General features: G+C 35.9%; 3 protein-coding genes across 3 annotated transcripts; 2 read left to right on the top strand and 1 right to left on the bottom strand.

Annotated features, from left to right (window-relative positions):
* The first annotated feature begins 1,279 nt into the window (after window positions 1-1,279).
* LOC107839512 (GDSL esterase/lipase At1g54790) lies at window positions 1,280-3,282 on the top strand. The gene is made up of 5 exons (XM_016683028.2): window positions 1,280-1,638; window positions 1,738-1,938; window positions 2,029-2,195; window positions 2,287-2,557; window positions 2,932-3,282. Exons 1-5 carry the CDS (start codon window positions 1,401-1,403, stop codon window positions 3,198-3,200), a joined length of 1,146 nt encoding a protein of 381 aa, XP_016538514.1. The 5' UTR covers window positions 1,280-1,400; the 3' UTR covers window positions 3,201-3,282.
* A 36-nt stretch (window positions 3,283-3,318) lies between these two features.
* Window positions 3,319-7,409, bottom strand: LOC107839513 (UPF0603 protein At1g54780, chloroplastic). The gene is made up of 3 exons (XM_016683029.2): window positions 6,750-7,409; window positions 6,156-6,348; window positions 3,319-3,793 (listed from the first exon to the last, which is right to left on the bottom strand). The coding sequence occupies exons 1-3, from the start codon at window positions 7,182-7,184 to the stop codon at window positions 3,546-3,548; spliced, it is 876 nt and encodes a 291-aa protein (XP_016538515.1). The 5' UTR covers window positions 7,185-7,409; the 3' UTR covers window positions 3,319-3,545.
* A 4,787-nt stretch (window positions 7,410-12,196) lies between these two features.
* LOC107839511 (39S ribosomal protein L45, mitochondrial) lies at window positions 12,197-19,790 on the top strand. Its single transcript, XM_047394641.1, has 12 exons — window positions 12,197-12,355; window positions 12,486-12,526; window positions 13,516-13,616; window positions 14,316-14,393; window positions 15,021-15,103; window positions 15,936-15,987; window positions 16,236-16,325; window positions 16,458-16,526; window positions 16,815-16,916; window positions 17,643-17,711; window positions 18,901-18,957; window positions 19,420-19,790. The coding sequence occupies exons 1-12, from the start codon at window positions 12,285-12,287 to the stop codon at window positions 19,504-19,506; spliced, it is 900 nt and encodes a 299-aa protein (XP_047250597.1). The 5' UTR covers window positions 12,197-12,284; the 3' UTR covers window positions 19,507-19,790.
* The last annotated feature ends 878 nt before the right edge of the window (window positions 19,791-20,668 follow it).

Raw genomic sequence — 20,668 nt, 5'->3', positions numbered from 1 at the left:
AAATTTATACAAAATTTCAACTTCAATTTAAACTCCCCCCCACCCTTTTTTTTTTTTTCAAGAAAATAGGATTTTGATTCCAAATTGTGATTTTTTAAACATAAAACTTGACCGAAGTTTTATATTTTGCGAATTATGATGCACTTTCATTTTTGGACATGTAAAGGAAGCCTTCAAAGTTTGCAATTCGTGGAAGCAAGTTCCCATTTTGCTTGCGGAAAGGATTGAAGCTTCTAGGTCCCATTTGCCTTCTGAGATTTCTAATTTCCACAGTACTAAAAATTTGTTTTCAAGCAATATTTTCTTTAAGCCAAAAATACCCTCGTTCTCTTTTGTGTGACATTAATGATGCAGCTTTTATAAGGTGCTAGAATTACCGGTGTTAAAAACATGAGAATCATTAGAGTTGTAAACCGTACATGGATCGACATGATCAAATAGTTCCTAGTCCTTGAACTAGGGTTGTTACCATGGCTTCTAGTTTTGTGTTATTAAACATATTCTTTTTCCAATTTGACCATCCGGTATCCCACAACAACTGACTCCACTGATCTAATCTAATCGGTTGGGGGTAAAGCATCCTCAACCAAAAGGTTCTTGATTCTTATGATTCAAATTTGAGACCTCTAATTAATCATGAATTTAATTCTTGATTCTTAAGGTTTAAATCTGAGACCTCTAATTAACAATGAAGGGGGATTACAACCATCCCACCACACTCTTTTATTTTACATAGAAGGTCTATAATGTAAACTGACTTGAAAAAGAAGTATAGAATACCATTAATGCTTAGACAAATATACTGTATGCATGGACGTTAGGGATGTCAATCACTTGAGTTAATACTTTACTGTAACATGTTTGACCTCCACCTAATGTACTTATTCATTACTTTCTCAATTTAGATCTGCCTACTAAATGTTTAAAAGTAGAAATATTACACTTGGGAAGCCCATAAAAAGCAAACGACATTGCTATTTATATACTGAGACAAGCAGCTTTCAAATGTACATGTCTGACCAAGATTGAGTTAAACATGATATCAGAAATGATGCACTGACATTCTTAAATGTCTCTGTCACAGAACCATAAAGCATAGTTTTTTCTCAGCCGAGTATATCATTAGTGGTTAGAGAAAATAACATGGAAAGGGACAACTTTTACCTGATTGATAACAAGGAAGCTGTCCTAATCAATCTGTTTTCTCCTTAATGGAAACACTTCTAATCATAGCATCCATTATATATGAAGGATATGAAAGTAATTGAACAACAACCAATTCCTAAACTTTTAGCCTTTCCCACATCTCAAAGACAACTTGAAATTGAAGCGAAAGCCTAACAGATCTTATTTTAAGAGGATGACAATGCCAACATTTCTGTCAAAGGGGCAAAAAAAACATGGCTTCTCCAACCACTTGTTTCCTCCACATTCTTGCTATCTTCTTCATTTGTTTGCCCCTGGCTAATACCATAGATTTCAATTACCCTGCTGTATTCAACTTTGGTGATTCAAATTCTGATACTGGAGGCCTTGTTGCAGGCGTTGGTGATCGTCTAGAGCCACCTAATGGGCAAACTTACTTCAAGAATCCATCTGGGAGGTTCTGTGATGGCCGACTAATCATCGATTTCTTGAGTATGCTTCCCACTTCAAAGTGCCCTTTTTTTATAGGGGGTGGGGGGTTTAATGGTCTTCATTTCTTGATAAACTGTTTTTTTTTCTTATTTGTTACAGTGGATGCGATGGACTTGCCATTCTTGAACTCCTATTTGGACTCCCTTGCTGCACCAAGTTTCAGAAGAGGAGCTAACTTTGCAGCTGCTGGTTCAACCATACTTCCTGCCACTGCATCATCTGTTAGCCCTTTTTCATTTGGGATTCAAGTTTCTCAGTTTTTCAGGTTCAAGAATCGGGTTTCCGAAATTCAAGCAAAGAGTAAGTTTGATCATGTTTCTGATTATTAGTGCTCATTTGAACACATCAGAATCCTATAACCAGTGAGTTATATTTTGATTTTCTTTGCAGCCAGGAAGTATGATAAGTACATTCCAGCTCAAGATTTTTTCCAGAAAGGACTTTATATGTTCGACATAGGCCAGAATGATCTTGCTGGTGGATTTTACTCCAAGACATTGGATCAAATCCTAGCTTCAATTCCAACTATTCTTACAGAATTTGAAGATGGTCTCAAGGTCAATTCTTATAACAGAAATTTATGCGGAATTTCCGTACTGATTATCAGTTGCAAGTTCTTTATATGTTCTAAACTCTTTGACATCACAGAGATTGTATGACCTAGGGGCCAGAAACTTCTGGGTTCATAACACAGGTCCACTGGGGTGCTTAGGTCAGAATATTGCCAAATTTGGAACAGATGCATCAAAGTTGGATGAACTAGGATGTGTTAGCTCACATAATCAAGCTGCGAAAATTTTGAACCTGCAGCTTTACGCCCTCTGCAAGAAGCTTCAGGGCCAGTATTCAGATGCAAATATCACACATGTTGATATTTTCTCCATCAAGTCTAATCTGATTGCAAACTATTCTCGAAATGGTAAGTTACTAAGTATCTTTACTCGCAATGCCAAAAAAATTGTATTATGCAATTTCTTTGGGATTTTAGAACTCATGAAAAATAAAGTGAAATTGTTCGACCAATATCATATGAAATTCATTGAGATGAACTGCTGCGCGTCCGCTGTGTTCTTCATCTGGAAGCCATGAGTGGAGGAGAGATGGTACCTTTGAGTTCTAGTTTTGACCAAACAAACTTAGAATAATTTCTCTGTTATATGCAGCTGCAAAATCATAATTTTGCCATCACAATACTTGATTATACCTCAATTTTCCACAAAGTGCACTTTCATTAAATTGTATAAGGGAATAAAAACAATATAACATTTGACATTTTGCATTTACGTCTTGTAGGATTTGAGCAGCCACTAATGGCTTGCTGTGGATATGGAGGACCTCCACTTAACTATGACAGCAGGATCGCCTGTGGTCAGACAAAGGTGTTGGATGGAAACAATGTCACGGCCAAAGCATGCAATGACAGTAGTGAATATATCAACTGGGATGGGATACACTACACAGAAACTGCAAACCAGTTTGTCGCCTCACAAATTCTCACCGGAAAATACTCTGATCCACCCTTTGCAGACAAGATGCCTTTCCTTCTAAAACTAAAGTTCTGAGGAACTAACATGCTTGCCATTGTTTTGTTCTCTGTATACTTATATATTCTAATTTGGTAATGAAATTCATTACTTTCTTGGATTCCTGAAAATATATAACAACTTATGGACCATGTCATGAAAATTAACATCCCCTTTACATTATCAGCGACGCAACAGAAAAGTTCCTCTAGTTCTAAAAAAAAGGAAATGGTGATATCCCTTATGTTAAGGGAGGTCCAAAATTTTCATTTTATCTGTTTTCAGTTTCTCATGAAGTCATTTCCAAATGGACCATTTTGTACAAGATAATATACATGCTTACTCAAGTCTTCAGGAAAATGTAACCTTCCAGATTCAGACAGTTCACTTCTTTGAAACATACGCATAGTATTGAGCCATAGGAACAACGAAAGCAATCACTAATAACCCACCAACCACAAGGGTGAATTGTCCTCTTTTCTCATCTGTTTCCTCTCTGGATTTGAAGTTGGATTCTCTTTTGTTATCCTTGACTTGGGGGCCACCAGGATCAGGAAGGCCATCAATGGCAGCAACAAGACGTCTGGCAGTGCTAAAAACTGCTTCATTGTACTTTTCTTCAGTCGCCAAGACTATAATATGGAAACCAATAGCCCCACCATCAGAATCAAGAGCATTAGCGTACAAGTTTCACCATGAAACAAAATAAAGCTAAAAAAGAATGAAATAGAGAGATCTTCTACTTTCTTCTTTCAACTTCCAAGCAAGGTTGCCTCTTAAAAATGTACTGCAAATTTATGAATACTTATAATCTCCCTGAACCAACGAAAGAGGGCAGTTAAGGAATGAAGTGGTGAAAGCTCACTAAGTAAATAGCAGTTGCAAGCAACGACTTCTCAGCCCCATATCTTTCACAACACATACCCGAAGGGTACTAATTAACACTATCATTAATGACGAGTTAAAACTTAGTCGTTAAGCTGTCAAGCATCCTCTCCACTTTACATTTTTCAAACAAAAAGGACAACTATAAAAGTGAAATTCGCTCTTCAAAAAGCTACTCATCCCATAACTTCTGCTTGTCTCATATGAGTGGAATCTAGATACTCAGACTGATTTCACGCAACTAGTTAGTGGTAATTAGTTGTTATACAACATAACAATCAAAGTTGATACATAGACCTTTGTACTTTTTGTTTTAATTGGTCATGATATTCAAGATTATGAAAGGAAAATTTTCGGCAAACCTTCAAGTCAAAGACATTCAACCTTCTTGGTGCTTATTGAGCTGCAAAACTATCTTAATGCACACATAGCAGGTGCGTTAGAGACGTTAGAGAAAGATTCCTTGAATGAAGAAAAACTGGCTACATCTATGAAATATAATGACAAAATAGCAGAGAAGCAAAGCCTGTTACTTTAGAATATGCTCCTCAGCGAAGTTCAAAGGAAAAAAAGAGTAGGAAAAAGGGATCTGTTTCCATTTCTTGCATGTCTAAATGTCATTGCAATCCTACTAGAATCATTCAAATGATACTAGTTTCTCCAGAGTTTCTACATCACGATCTGTTGGTTCAAATATATGAAAAAAGTGTGAATGAAAAACAGAGGAAAAATGGTGGAGAACGGAGACACCAATTTAGAAAGTGTACTCCCAAATTGGAAAGTTCACTCTTTCTCCCACATTGGTGGAATAAGAGAACTTGTGAGTGTTTAAAATAAGGGACACTTACTCCACATGGTAAGTGAGGCAAGAAATAAGAGATGCCTCGCGCCGTCGTCGCTCGCTCGGCTTCGGCTTCGGATTGACCGATGAGATCTATTTTTTTGGACAAAGTTTATTTGACAGAAATTTAGTTCGAAAATACTAAAGGGAAAAATGCAACTTTTTTCTGTGTTTTGATACTCCATTTATATCAATCCTTCAACGAAATGATACACTGATTCATGAAATGGTATGACTGTTCGGAAAAGACACATTCTTTGGACAAACAGACATGGCTTTTCCAGAAAGGTCACACCTTTTAAGTGAACCATTGCCACTTTTCAGAAGAGGCACATGTTGGCTATATAAACCTGCTTTCATTCACAGGTTTAGGTACGAATTTTCTGAAATAAAAACTCTCTTCTTGTCTTGAAAAACTTTCAGTGTGATCTATCAAACCGTTGAGTGAGTTCGCTGAATCCAACAATTTGAGGTACCGCTATTGTTCAGATTGAAGGTCATTTTATCCTGGGAGGAACATTCCAAAACCTCGGATACAGTGAGGGAAATTATTCCTTAAGGACACTCCGTGAATTCGGAGGACTTGGTCTTAAATTCTGTTTCATCTCTTTTCTAAATCTTAACACACTTCTTAGATAGATTATTCGTAATCTGATGTTGAAGGTGTTACAGAACTTCATAAGTGTTCTTGTCTTGGACTTGAACCAGTGTTGAAGTTTGTGTTTCTTATATACAGATTCTTGTACCCGAATACATAAAAGATAACACGATCTACTATTGGACCAGAAGATATGCTTTTAAAGAAATCTTATTGTATGAACTGAATAACTAAGGAAAAAAAAAATACTCATTCCTCCATTAGATTGTCTCAGGATCATTACTAATATATAAGCAACTAGGTGAACTCTTTGGAGTTTGTGTTTCTAGGTCCTGCTTGTAACTCCATGGACATGACAATGAGACAGCTTCTCTAGCAGCTAAGACCTAAGAGTCAATCAAAAATCATGCATTTATCAAACTCACTGAATTGCTTACATGCCAATGTTAATGTTGATGAAGAGCATTAGACTTTTCTAACCTCGTACAATCTGTGAAAACTAATATTCTCTATTATACTAATTTTCTGTACTATACTTCATGTCTTTACCAAGATTGTTGCTTACTTATTGCCAATGTTCTCAATAAGCTGTTCAGTTGGAAATCAACCTCAATGACATAACTAATCAACGCTCCCAAACAACAACGAACTGGAAGGAAGTATTTCCTACCTGGAAGGTTCTCTGAGACGGTAGCATCGAGAACAGTATCTCCAACAGCCTTTATAAACTCAGGGCCACCAGTTATTGCGCCTTCCTTTTGACTTGTAACGAGCACAACTATACCCTTATTATTTCCTTCTTCAATACTAGGGTACCACTTCTCCAAAACTTGGTCAGCATACTCAAAAGCATCAGCTTTGCTCTACAAAACACCAAAAGTTACCATTTCAATTATTTTTCTTCCTCAGTGTTTAACAGGCTCATTATTTTCTTTCTCCTATTCTTACTAGAGGATTGGGGGAAGAGGGGGTTGATTATAGTTTACAGGTTGAGGTCTACCAGCACTTAAGTTTTCCCAAGATAAAAATTAACAAAAGAACTTGAGCATAAAAAAGGGCAGCCCGGACTACTATGCTCCCTCTATGCCCTCATTCCTACGAGAGGCTGTTTCCACGGATTGAACCCGTAACCTCGTGATCACATGACAATAACTTTACCATCAAGTAGAAAAGCACCGTAAAGATTGAAACTTTTCTTCTCAGTAACTAAAAAATACTAATTATAGATCATTAGCAAGAGATAAAAAGAGAGAATCAAAATTACAGTGAGTTTCCGGACAGTGATGAAATTAATGTGGAAGCCTTTTCTCTTCTCCACATCAGACAACAATGCCTTCAAATCAGACTTAGTCACCCTGCTAAGCACACCAGCATCATCAACTAAATACGAGTCCTTGGGAGGACCTTCATTTAACACATCAAATTCAGATGCCAATGCAGAACCAGATGACACAACTGGACAAAAATTGAGAGCTAAAGAAATAGCTAGAGCAGCTAGTCCTTGCTGAACATGGGAAACCCAACTTTTGGGTATTGAAAAAGAATCTTTTTCAACCTGGGAATAGTGTTTTCTGAGGCTGCAGCAAATTGGCTTAGCTGAAGTTGATTTGGGTAAGTGAGGAAGTGAAAGAAAAGGCTTACAAAGGGAAGTTTTGGGGTTGAAGAGAGGAGAAAAAGGAGGGGAGAGAATGGTTTCCATGAGAAAAAAGAAACAGTACGAGATCAGAGATTGTGAGACAGTAGAAAAAAATCTTGAACATGAACAAGTTGTTGTTCAGAGTGACAGTGGCTATGTGATTCTGTTTCTGTTTTTTGTTCACAAAATATTTCGAGTGGTTTGTGTTGTGCTATGCTATGTTGTGTCTCCTTCATTGGTTGTGGCTGAATCTTCATCTGTTATGGATAACGTAAGTGTCCCTTTTTTCTGACACTGTTTATACGGTATTGTACTGTACAATACAATATAATAGCATGTTTGAATAAACTTTACCGTTGTTTAACAATAGTTTTATTGTTTATTTTGACAGTATGAATTGTTGTCTATATGCATTTTATTATTATATTAAGTGCATATGTTAGTAGGTATTATTTACATTTTTTATTTATTTTCTATTCGCTGTCCGATATTCACATTGGAGTTCGACTAATTCGAATTCATACCGCGTAGGGCCTCATTCGGGGAGAAGCGCTCTCAACAGAGTTTTCTGCATGCCTAGGGTCGAACCCTCGACCTCTGATTTGTTAGAGTGGGTAAAAGTCCCACATTGATTGAGGAATGAACTAGTGGTTTACTTATATGGACTTGGGTAATCCTCACCTCTTGAGCTAGCTTTTGAGGTTGAGTTAGGCCCAAGGTCCATTCTTGACATGGTATCAGAGTCGGGTCCATTCCCGTTTTGGGCTCCCCGTCTACGCGCCAGTGCCAGTTGAGTCTTGGAGTGGGGGCTGTTAGAGTGGGTAAAAGTCCCGTGGATAAAAGTTCCACATTGGTTGAAGAATGGATTAGTGGTTTGCTTATATGGACTTGGATAATCCTCACCCTTGAGCTAGCTTTTGAGGTTGAGTTAGGTCACCTCTTAAGCTAACTTTTGAGGTTGAGTTAGGCCCAAGTTCCATTCTTGACATAGTTAAGAGTGGAGCAGCCCGTTGAGTTAGCCCCAAGTTCCATTCTTGACATGGTTGACATGGTTAAGAGTGGAGCAGCCCATTGAGTTAGGCCCAAGTTCTATTCTTGACATGGTTAAGGGTGGAGCAGCCCTATCCGCTGCGTCACAACCCATGTTGGTGGGTATTATTTATATTTGTTAGTGGAAGAATGTGGTCATGAGTTTCTTAAAACTCCTATAACCACTAAGTCTTTATTTGTCCATTACACATCCTTTTATGTCTTATAACTCATGTAACATATGTAACCTCAAAGCTATTTATCTACCCACATTACTACCCCTCATTCATCTTATCCAATACATGAAAGAATTCATCACCTATAAATAGTTGTGTTTCTTCCTTTGATGAATGAAGAAAAAAATGTGAAGTGAAAGAGAGAGTTCAGACAAAAAAAATATTTTAAATCTCCAACTATATTCACTATACAAAATAGAGTAACTATACTAGTGAAAGATAGAGTTGAGACCAAGAAAATATGCTAAGTCTTTAACTATATTCACTATACAAAGAGAGTAAATATATGTTGAAGGAAGATGTTCTTATAGTGGAACTTTGGACTCTTCAACTAATCCGGAGTTGCTTGAGTTGTACATCGTTGATGGACTGTTGTATCCTGGAGGGGACAAGTCACGATATATACTGCTGGATAGGTGTAGATTATGCCGCAGTGGACTTGAATTTCCTTAAAGAAAGCAAGATATCTGCGCCTTAGCCAAGAAGAAATTATTTTATTTTCTTCATTTTTATTCATTTTATTTTCAACTGTAATGATTATTGTAATTTGTGGTATATTACACCAACAATTTTAACGAGATTCATGTTTTGTTACAGTTTAAAAAATCACGAATATCAAGATGGAGATCTCAATATCTCAACATCACTAATCTCTTCAAGAGATGAAAGGGAAGAGATGAAGGGTAAAATATTTTATACTTCCTCAACTCAAGCGACGAAAAGGTAAAAACTTTTCTACTTGTTGTGGAAGAAAGGTAAAAAATCTTCTACCTAATATTTTTAATGAAAAAAATAATACTACTTTTCATGATCATAAAGTGGTATTCTAAATCTTGAAATAGTGGGGGCTAATGAAATGAGAAAAAATCACCACAAAATTGTGATATTTGCACTTTTGAGAATGAGTTAAAAAAGTGTTATAAGTGCATAATTATTGTTGGAGTAAATTAGATGTCATTATTAATTTGTATATGACTTGATGTCTTATATTTGGCTTTAGCATGTTATCAAAGAAAGAATAAAAAATGTTGATTACCCATTTAACATTAAATATTTGAGTGAGATAAATTTCATTCATGGAATGAAAAATACCTAAATTATGTGATGAACTTTTCCTTGACATGTCATATTATGGTGAAAAAAAAATTGTGAAATGCATTTTGTTGATTCTATATGAGTCATGCAACTTTTTTTATTTCAAATATGTGAATGTGGTGTGGTAAAAAAAAGGAATTTATTAGCCTAATGAAATATGAGATATGTGGCTAGTTGCACTTGACATGAATTATGTATAAGTATTTAAACAAGCAAGTTAAGTATATTTATTTGGTTAAAAAAAAATGTTGTGGCTTGTTGTACTTAAAAGTGTTTTTGATGCAAAATGAGAAAAAAAAAAACAAACTTGGTGCTATTTACTAATGAGAAATAAATTATAATTTGCTAGCTTATTATGAAGGTTGAACTAACTATTTTAGTTTCAACTAGTAAAAGTGAATTGATCAATCACTTTATGTTGAGAAATTGATTTCTCTAATTTTGAGTTATATGATAGCACTAAAAATTTATTGATAGAGTGTAAATCATTTTTTTAGTGGTAAATTCAGACCATAGGGAGAAAAATACAATATTGTGAGATCATATTGATCAATGGTATACCAATATTAATTGTGTTAACTTTATGATAATCTTGTAGATTCAAAACTAAGGCTTTAGCAAGAAAATGGTCTGAATCACATCGATGGGGAGGAAAGAAATCTATAAAAAAATCATGAATCATATATGAGGAAACCCAACCTAGGGACTAGAAATCCTATAACCAGGTTCAATGGGAAGAACGAATCATATGATGACTTGATGTGGGATGCACTGTTATTTAATCCTTCCTATGATGTGAGTGCATTAACCTGTAATGTGGGTGAGGTTGAGTTTAAGAAAACTCTTAATGAAAATCTGTAGCTTGTATGAGTGGGGTGCTAAATTACAGGAGTACTCTCGACGGATTTCACCTATGTGAGTGTAGAAGTAGGCCGCTTCCTTTGAGAATGAGGCTTATTCTAAAAATGTTCATGAAAAATCGGGATAGCACATGGCCGTAATGTGCTCGCTATTAAAGCTTATGTTAACACCTTGATTATTGTGAGTAAGCAGTAATACTTTATTTCCTCTAAGTAGTCATAGTTCAAGTCTGAGACCACTACTGATTCTGGAGTAAAAGTTATTGTTTTACTAAGTGAAAGTTCAATGCAGAGCACACCTTCATTATGCATAATAGTCTACCTTAAACTAAAATGGTGAACTCTCATAATTTAATATTAAAATGAATGGGGGAAGAGAGTAAATATATGTTAAAGGAAGGTGTTCTTATAGTGGAGTTTTGGACTTTTCAACTAATCCGGAGTTATTTGAGTTGTATATCGTTGATAGGCTGTTGTATCCTGGAGGGGAAAAGTCACGAGATATACTGCTGGATCAATGTAGATTATACCACAATGGGCTTGAATCTCCTTAAAGAAAGCGAGATCCATACCTCAGCCAAGAAGAAGATTATTTTATTTTCTTCACTTTTGTTCATTTTATTTTCAACTGTAATGATTATTGTAATTTGTGGTATATTATACCAACATGAACTGTATCATAACTGGCAACTTTACTAAAATACTCTTCGATCATTATAAATATTAAATTTATCAATAATTGTTAATTAAATAATTTTCTTTCTACTACTTCTCATAAATTATGTCACATCGATATATTAAATTATTAAATTAATGTAAATTCTAACAAATTCAATAAAAGAGTAGATCAAAATAAATATAAGTGAATTCATTTTTTATAATAGCAAATTTTATTTCTTTTTGGTGTTTTAAGACACGACACCAACGACAAGTGCAAAGTTTGAATGCAACTTATGTATATGCTACAGGTATGTTTGGTATTGAATTGAAAAAAATATTTTCTAGAAAAATAAATTATTTCTTATGTTCGTTATGCAAGTAGAAAATATTTTCTAAAAGCATTTGTATATATTTAACACAAAATACTGAAAACGAATATGATAGTTGGATAAGAAAAAATTTAATTCTTTCAAAGAAAATATTTGGGGGAAGGGGCCGTAGAGTAAGAGGTCGGAATAGGGGTTGAGGTAAGAATTTTTTTTTAAAAAAAATATTTAAAATAAAATATCTTTTTTTTGGGGTGGGGGGAGAGGGAGCTGGCAGGGGTAGGGTGGTGTGAGGAAATTTTCTTAAAAGTTTTAAAAAATAAATTTTAAAAATAAAAAAGAAATTGGCGGAGGAGGGGTGAGGGTGGGTAAGAAAAAGTTTTTAAATTTTGTAAAATAAATTAAGGCGGGGGTTATGACAGGAGGTAGGGTCGGGTAAAGGTAGGGGGTGGGATAAACAAAAGTTTGAAATTTTTTTGAAAAGGAAAATTTAAAAATTGGGGGTGGTGGTGGGGGTGAGGGGGCGAGGGCGAGGCTGGCGAAGTGGGAATATGAGGTGGAGTTAAATAATATAGAGTGAAGGGTAAAATAAGATTATATAATATTAAGTAACGACACAATTGAAAAATAAAAAATAAATTATGGGATACCACCAAATTGGTGGTTACAAAAAGTGAGGATTTTCATGATTCACAAACATGATTCTTGTAGTAATTATACTATATACCATATCATACCACGGAAACCAACCACTGTCCAAACAGTGTTAGACATGCCAATGGACAAATATAAGGGGCATTTTCGTCTTTTTATCATAAACAGGTGGCAGTCAGTAAACAGTAAGCAGTAGCGGCTAACTTATGGTGCGAAGTAGCAAATAAATCCTCCTTAAACCCTTGTTTCTGCAATACCAAAACCTCCATTGGTCCGGTCTTCAATCTTCTTGATCACTCACACATGGCTTTAGGCCGATATCACTCGCTTCGAAACATCTATCAAACACTTGAAATTCGACACTTTTCTACCTTGTAAGCTTCTTTATTCCATTTTTCTCGCATTCATTATTTATAGTCGAATTTATAATGCCCATTTCCCGTTATATTGAGCTATTTTTTTTTTTCTTTGTGTCAAATCTGACTCTTTTTTCTCATACTGCAGGCTAGGAAGCTCAAGAAGCAATTCAAAATTTGTTACAAATGGTAAGTATGTGCATTGAAACTCTAATGATGAATCTTTATGAGGATATGGAATAGGGTAGATGGTGAGTTAGGTTGTGGAGAGTTGTCGAGCTTATTCCTTCATATTAGTAGTTGTAGTATTGGTTTGAGAGTTTCTTGTCATTACATTTCTGTGACTATTTGATGTTTCTTACACTCAGATTATTGTAGTATTTATTTTGTTGTAGTGACTGTTCCCTTTTTAGTATGCTTTGTCATGCTATCATTAGCATTTTATCTTAGGGTTCTTCTCTTTCGTTGTTTTCCTTTATAGAACTGCTTGGTAATGTTTTAACTTGAGCTGAGGGTCTATTGGAAATATCCCATCTACCCTACTTTCAGCCCACAAGGTAGTGGTAAGGTCTGCGTATACACTAACCTACCCAGACCCCACTTGTGGGATTATACTGTTATGTTTTTGTTGTTGGTTTGTTGAAATTTACTTCATTTGGCTGTTTCTAGAAGCTGAGGGAAAGACAAAATGGAATAGGCAAATGAATATCTTTTTATGGTTATTGCTTCACTTATGGGATTGGTTGCAATATGAAATCGTATATTAAGCTGCTCTAGTTGTAGCTGAATAGCGTCGTGCTTGAATTATATGTTGTTTTCTGATCATCCTATTAACAACTTCTGCTGTCCTTCTCCATTTTAGTCGTTAAGCTCTTATAGGGATAGCTCTATCTGTAATGAAATGAATCATCTTTCCTTGTGATGAGATACCAAGTGCTGGAGCAATTCCTCTTGCTTATATAAATTGCCTGACTTCCATATATGGAATAATAGATCTACAACAAAGACTGTTCACTTGGTGAAAGGCCAACCACTCACTCTGAAACAATTAGTTTACTTTTTTCCTTTGCTTTTTCTTCTTTTCTTTCTGTTGGCCTCTCTGCCTTTTAGATTTGAACTCTGAGCTATTAGTGGAACAAACATCTTTCTGTGTTGAACTGTTTGCTTCTGGTGTTCAGTTCCACATATCACACTAAGGAGCATATCATCCTGCATGCATAAGGACCATGGAGGTATCCCCTGGACATCTGGGGATAAAACAATGCTCCGTTCAACTACGGTGAGTTGGTTTTGAAAAAAATATCAAAATAGTATATGCAGGCAGTTATTCTTTTCTTTTTATAATTTTAATTTTGTGAGCATTTTATCTAAGTTTTAACTTGCCTGTATCTATTGGTTGTCTCAAGTGGTTTAAGCACTTTGTGTTTGACCGTTGATGAAAGACATTGAAAGTCAAGAAATTCACAAAATATAATCTTATAACTAAGAATCCAAAAAAATTAGAGAACTTCATTTTAACCTAAACTTTATTACAGTAGCTAATAATTTTCTTCTATCAAGTAGCATAAACTCTGATATTAAAGTTCTCTTATATGCTGCTTTTATCTCCTCTTCTTATTTCACATGAAATAAAGAAAGCTTAGTCTAGGGGGCGTTTCCCTGCAGAAGAGGTCAATTTTCTGTCGAGTGAAGAGTGTATCGAATCCCAATTGATGTTTGACACTCTTGTGGTGTGTCCTTTATCTCTTTTAGACTGGATCAAAGTTCTCCTTGAACTGTTTTAATAATATTTTAAACTTGGTTGATCCGTTAATTTGTTGCTGATTCTACTTCTCTTCTGTACTACTTTGGCCTTGTTAGTTTGCACCCTTTTTCTTCTGGTGGAATTACCCCTGCTCGTTTTCCTTGTAGCAATTGTATATCCTTATTTTGTTGGATGAGAGATTTGATTACTTCCATCACTTTTACTTCCGCGTAGATGCAAGATCCAATAAGCTATGGCTACATGCGATCCGTTACAACACAAGCAAAAGCTCCAGCTCAAGCACGGAAAATGGTAACAAAATCTGTTAATTGAAACACTGCTGGTGATGAATAAATATGCATGGTTTCGTCTTAATTGTTACTTGTGAGTGTTTAGCACATTAATCTGTTACAGCCTCTAGATTATTCTTTTTGCCAAAAACTGTGAAAGGTTTCATGTTTTGTTGGAGAAGAGGGATTAGGTTAAGATGTAAGGCTTGGAATTTGGTCCCTCTTGTGTTGATGTGGGTTGTTTGGACAGAGAGAAATAGGAGGGCTTTTGAGGGGGTAGAGTCTAGTTTTTCTAAGGTGAGAATAGCCTCCGGTCTCTCATTTGCTTTTGGTGCACCCATAATATTCCTAGCTGTATAGAAGAATGGGTGGACTTTGTAGGGAATCAGTTCTTGTAGATTCTTTACTTTTTGTTTTATCCATTTTATATGGCCAGCTCGGCCTTGTTTGTGAATGAAATATACTTACCTTATCAAAAAAAAAAATTCTTTTTGATATGGTCATTTTTTCCCTTGGTGACTCGGACACACAACCTTAAGGTTGGAGATAGATGTGCTTTCCACTTGAGCTATCCTCTCTTGTCAAAAGAAATTTTCTTTCATAATTAGGTTGGATAAACATTTAAGCTTTAAATTTTTTCCATCCACAGGGAGCAGTCAAAGTGTCTATGCTGAGTCCTGGAATCATATATGAGCCTTATGCCCCTCGTGAAAAAATCCCATTCTGGAAGCGGTAAGTTAGACTTCTCATGCAATTGGCTATCGATTTTGGTTGCTCGCACTTTTTATTAATATCTAAATCTTCTCTTTAATCAGTTTTAGTATGGTATTTTGGTATGGCAATCTGGGACAGTCAAATTCTTTGTTGTAGTTATAATTTCCAAACTGGCATTGATTAGGATAGGATGGATTGTATATGCTCACATAAGATGGTATCATAAGGAGAAAATATAATGTGGAGAAAAGTGAGGTAAGCTACATATGGACAACAAGCACCATGGTGACTGGTGCATAAAAGAGGTAGTAAGTTCTTATGGTATTGGTAGCTGGAAACATATAAGAGATCTCTGGACTATTTATTAGCAACATCTAGTTCAAAGCAGAAATAGGAGGTGCTTTGAAGACAAAAAGGAGTTGATTCATGTTGTCAAATATAGATGTGTTCAAAATTTGTACTATTGGATGAAAGTAAATTTTGATTTAAATATGTATGACATGCTGGACTTGTTAGAATATTTGAAGCTTGTAATATAAACCAAGTCCTGCTTTTTGTACTTGGTGGAGTATTGTCTTGGTACTGGTTATCAATGAAACATTACCTTATTAAAAAAACGTCTTATTCAAAGTAGGGAATTTAAGGAGAATTCACCATGGCAGATTCATCCATACACTCCTTAAAGAATATTTTCAGATCTCTTTTGTAGAGCTTCTGATAAAGAGGTCGCAGTAGCTGAGTGCATTATTAATAAAGTTAAGAAGTGCTTCATTCAGTGATTTGGAGTTCTTTATACTTAATGCAATCATGCAAAACAACCTTTGTTCAACTTTTCAAATGTTGATATCAGATATTTCACTAGAAATGGTTGGAAAAGGACAAAGGAGGATCTTACTTCAGAGGTAATTATTTGTGCGTCTTACCATCCTATATACACCCATTTGTACTGCTACTTGACTGCTTCACAAAAAGAAATTGTTTCAACATCTGCCGTTCTTAATTTTTTTACCCCTCATAGCATGCTCCTTCAAACTCGGGGTGGTACAAAACTTTTATTGAGATTATTTAAGGGTGAGTATACGCAAAATTCTTATTCTGTGTCCTTGATCGTCATTGTCATCAGCTTTACCCAACAAAATTGTATTTGCAGCTCAAAAGTGCATATGCCATTGCTAAACTACGAAAAGCTGGATATTCAAAACAAAAGTTCTATACTGAAGCTGTTAGCATATACAAAGAGGTGTGCTTTCGACGTGTGCTTTTTCATGACTAGAGACTTCTTGGGTGATTGTCATTCTCTGGTTTCTGTTCACTAGTTACATATTTTATGTTCAGCATTTGACTCGCATGCACTTCTGCTTTCCCCTTTCAGATAAATACCCAAATGGCGGACGGAGGAAAGGCAACTTTGAGGAAATTAGTTACGGACCGTATGTACTCTGTAGGTTCTTTTACCTAGTATTTTTTATTCTGAATTCATACCGAGCCTTCAATCTTGCTGCTTAACCTGGTTATTTGGATAAATGATGAGATTATGCCTTTGGCATGGGTTAGGTCCTGTTTGTCGTGAGTGGATCTTGGACCATTTCAATTTTTATATGTAGTTGGCTGCAAGTTGGTCCGCAGTTATCTATATTTGTCATGGGCTATTTAGTTACTTCACTCTTTCTGACTTCAAATTCAAAACTAGTCTGTTTGACATATTTGTTCCTTTGGTCGTACAAGACAGGCTCTCAAGAATGAGATCAAGCAGCGAGAATCAGTGTGGCCTACTGTCTACTGGGAACTAATTGAACCAATTGTTAAAGTGCGGACTCTGCGAGCTCGATTGGCAAGTACCAAACCATAGCCATACTTAAGCTCATTAATGCCTTGATTTGCATGTGTAGGAAAGTTATGTTAATTACCAGGACACTACGAAGATTATTACATTTAGTGATGGATATGATCTACGTTTTTTGTCCCACTTATTTTGGTTTGTCAGGAACAAAGCCTTATCTGCTGACCCTTTATAAATTCTCTGCTCGGGTTCTGATGGACACTTTCCATGTGATGGATATGATCTACATTTTTGGTCTCTCTGATTTGGTTTTCAAGGAGCAAAACCTTTTTCGATGACCCTTTCATAAAATTTCTTCCTGGGTTGCTTTTGGTAATTGTCTTACTTGGAGAAACTTCAATGGGGTCGATTACAAAACCCATCAGGGTTTAAGAAATAGTGTAGCAGAGCTTCTGATAATGTTTTTAGTTTTTGTACCTATCTTATTGCCTATATCTTTTCTTAAGATGACTCTGCCAGTTGCCATGCAATATATTGGGGAGAGAGTGCTAGCTTAACTGGGATGATAACCCTTCGCGTCCATTCAGTCTGTTTTCATGAATATTGAGAATTATTACATCAAATGGAACCTCTATCATGTAACAAGAAAATAAAGAATTTCATTCTCTTTAGATTTTCTCTCCACCAAGTGATTATTCATGTGGAAGTTTTGGCCGTTGAACTTTTACCCCTTCTTAATTGTGCGATGATAGAACTCTGTAGCTGCGTCTTTTGCAGATTGGTGTTGATCGAGATGATCTGAGTAAGGTGTTCATACAGCTGACACTTGAGTTTCTGTCTAAGCAGGTAAATAGGCCAGTAATTTGAATATTCTTTTGACTGTTTTGAGTTCATTTGATGCTGATGCCTGCTACCATCAATGGTATTGGAGCTGTTTTAATTTTTCTGCATCCCATGATTGTAATGCTTTATTCGGTTGTAAAACTTGACATCCAATCCTGTTGATATGACCAGATAGCTGCATAATTTGTTTATATGACCATACCTTTAATACTTCAGAGTAAGCCTGGCAGGTAATGCTTGTTTATTGCTAATCAACATGTCAATGAAAGACTACCATTTTATAGAGAATTACTCGGAAGAAAGAACACAAGCAAAAGATAATGTCACAATTCAGATCATAACTTGAGAAAAGAAGAAAGTGAATAGATGCCGAGTGGTGCTCTCCTATCCATAGTACCTAAAGAGGATTCTGTGTACACAACCTAAAACTTGAATCATGGCATGCCAGTAGGCAATGACTTTACCCATTTGCTTCCTTGTTTTGATAGACTGTTTTAGCTCGTGAAAATTTCCTGCTTGCGAGGATAGAAAGAAGAGAATTGGAAGATCACTTTCTAGTTTCCAACTGCTTATTCAAAGACTGGCAGCCTCTATACCCAAAACAGATGAACTAACCCGACTGTGCTTGCAATTGGCAATGACTTCTAGTTGATGATGAACTTGCTCCCTTGTCTGTTAATGGACTTAACTGATTGCAGATTCTTTCACCAGAGTTTTGAAAATACCTTATGCTGTGGTCACATAGTGTATAATAAAGAAAAATTAGGATTAATTTTTGCGGTTGTTAAATTCGCCTCCAAAAAAAGAAAAGAAAAGAGTTCTATTGGCTTCATATCAGCCTTATCTTTGCTACCTTGAAACTAAGATATCCTGCTGCAGCTTATGGATAAGAAGAGAAATAAACACTTACCTTGTTACCTTTAAACTAAGAGACCCTGCTGCCACTTATGGATAAGAAAAAGAATAAACCCTTATCATATCACCTTAGCAAAATCAGTTTGTAAATGAAATAATTGGAGAACAGCCTTTCCCACCTTTTACTAGTCCAAAGGAACTCCATCTAGTTTCCAAGAGTGTGTCAGGTTTTACTTTTAATATTTAAAATTTAGAAGACCAACACATCTTTTGTTGTAATGCAGTCTAGAATTATTAGAAATGACTATCTTGTGTTGATATTAAGCTATTCTTGCAGAAGTTTGAGGCATATGATGCAAAAGGAGCTGTTGTCTCTGGAGATAGAAATAAGGAGGTATGTGATAGAGATTCTGTATAATGCAACGATTCACTGAATTAGCCATCCAACATCGATGTGAAGAAAGTCACTTTGCTACCCTCCAAAATTGCTGAATGTTGAACCAGAGTTTGTAATTTAGTCTAAGATGATGGCTCCATATCTTAAAATATGTCTGGGATATTAACGTATGGATTGGGAAGCAGAAGCCTTACCTTGCAAGCCTCTTAAAACTTTCTCTTTCTATATTCTTAAAAAAAAATAGCATTCCTGGTTGCATCTAGTGAAGGGCTTCTAAGTTAACACAGATAATACAATCAGACCCTACAAGGTCTAATATTTGGTATGCTGAAATTTATAGTTTCCAACCATCATAGTAGTTATACGAGTGAAACATTTTGGCAGCAAGTACAACTATGTAACTGCCTATGCAATAGTAGTAAAAAGCACTAGTTTCTCATTTTGTTTTTTCCAATCCAGGTCTTGGTACGTGATATATGGGTTTTTGAGAAGTCTCTATTCCACACTGGAGCATACTGGCGTCTATGTGGACGAATCAAAGTTTAGATAGACGATTGTGAAGAGGGAATGATATACTTCAATTTTGTAAGATGCTAGAATTTGTAACTTATCCAACCCTTAGACACTCCATGTCTTTGGTTCTCTCAAACTAATTATTTGAGGCTTCTTCTTAGGTTGAAGAGTGCTTTCGTGTGCCTTTTTCTGTAGTCCATTCAGAAATTTTCTTTAGACTTGTTATCTATTTTATGACTCAATAAGCAGGTGCAATCCTGAATAATTGTTCTTATTAGAATTGTTCTTATTAGAATTGTTCTAACGAGTTGTCGGTATGATTTAAGGGAACGTCTCTCCGTTGACTTGGTGAAAATTGTGTAAGAAGAAGTATATTAACGTGCTTCATTGCTTGGTAAATGGTAATCCATCTTGGTTGGTTCCATTCTCTTTCCTCATGTGCTCCTCCGATCAATTAGTATTTCATTGTTCCAACGTTTGTACTCACGTTAAAGCTGAACAAAAACCTTAATCCTCTTTATTCGTTTTCCATGCTCAATTGGCTTGATTCTCTCAAGGTGAAATTGACAATCAGAGTCCCTATTCGTGATAATTGTTTGTTATCATACTCAAGTTGAGAAACAGGCAAGGAATAAAACCTTGATGCCCTATAAGAATTAGCTTTATGGAGGGGGAAGATAAGATGCTATCAGGTTTTGTCTTTGGTTTTGCTCTCAAGAAAAGAAAAGGAACATTGCTTGGAACTGTTGCTTGTCTTTGGCAGGAAGAATCTGATGCTACAGCAGTCTAAAAGCCTGCATTATTTTTTCAATTTCCCCTCTTGAAATAGACCAAGAAATGGATCCAGGAGGAAACAAGATCCAGCTCATTGGCATTATTAATGAATTCTTATGTTATATCATGTCTTTTGGATGCCCTGTGTGCTACAGCTTGTCCATCTGTCGATGGCTATTTAACCTGTTCAAGGATACTGCCGCTGAAATAGCAGGTCAAGTCTACATGATCAGGAGTCTGGATTTATCTTGGTGCGGTGGCTTCTTTAATGTCAATAGGCTTTATGAATTTGTTGCACAGAGCCTTGACGCTGAAGCTATCAAGCCTGTGACTTTGGGTGATACGAGTCAATCCCGATCTAATCCAGATAATGGAACTCGCGCAAGCAATGGACATGTTCTGCATCCTGAAGATTCGAGTT

Source organism: Capsicum annuum, chromosome 8 (genome assembly GCF_002878395.1).
Source record: "Capsicum annuum cultivar UCD-10X-F1 chromosome 8, UCD10Xv1.1, whole genome shotgun sequence".
NCBI lineage: Eukaryota > Viridiplantae > Streptophyta > Magnoliopsida > Solanales > Solanaceae > Capsicum > Capsicum annuum.
The sequence above is the reverse complement of the archived record's forward strand: the minus strand, read 5'-3'. Positions and strand labels throughout refer to the sequence as shown.

Coding starts and splice junctions, on each gene's coding strand:
- LOC107839512 (XM_016683028.2), top strand. CDS start 1,401: ATGGCTTCTCCAACCACTTGTTTCCTCCACATTCTTGCTATCTTCTTC. Junction 1,639..1,737: donor ACTAATCATCGATTTCTTGA/GTATGCTTCCCA, acceptor TATTTGTTACAG/TGGATGCGATGGACTTGCCA. Junction 2,196..2,286: donor AATTTGAAGATGGTCTCAAG/GTCAATTCTTAT, acceptor TTGACATCACAG/AGATTGTATGACCTAGGGGC.
- LOC107839513 (XM_016683029.2), bottom strand. CDS start 7,184: ATGGAAACCATTCTCTCCCCTCCTTTTTCTCCTCTCTTCAACCCCAAA. Junction 6,349..6,749: donor TCACTGTCCGGAAACTCACT/GTAATTTTGATT, acceptor GGTGTTTTGTAG/AGCAAAGCTGATGCTTTTGA. Junction 3,794..6,155: donor CGTCTCAGAGAACCTTCCAG/GTAGGAAATACT, acceptor TCCATATTATAG/TCTTGGCGACTGAAGAAAAG.
- LOC107839511 (XM_047394641.1), top strand. CDS start 12,285: ATGGCTTTAGGCCGATATCACTCGCTTCGAAACATCTATCAAACACTT. Junction 12,356..12,485: donor ATTCGACACTTTTCTACCTT/GTAAGCTTCTTT, acceptor CTCATACTGCAG/GCTAGGAAGCTCAAGAAGCA. Junction 15,988..16,235: donor AGGAGGATCTTACTTCAGAG/GTAATTATTTGT, acceptor TTGTATTTGCAG/CTCAAAAGTGCATATGCCAT.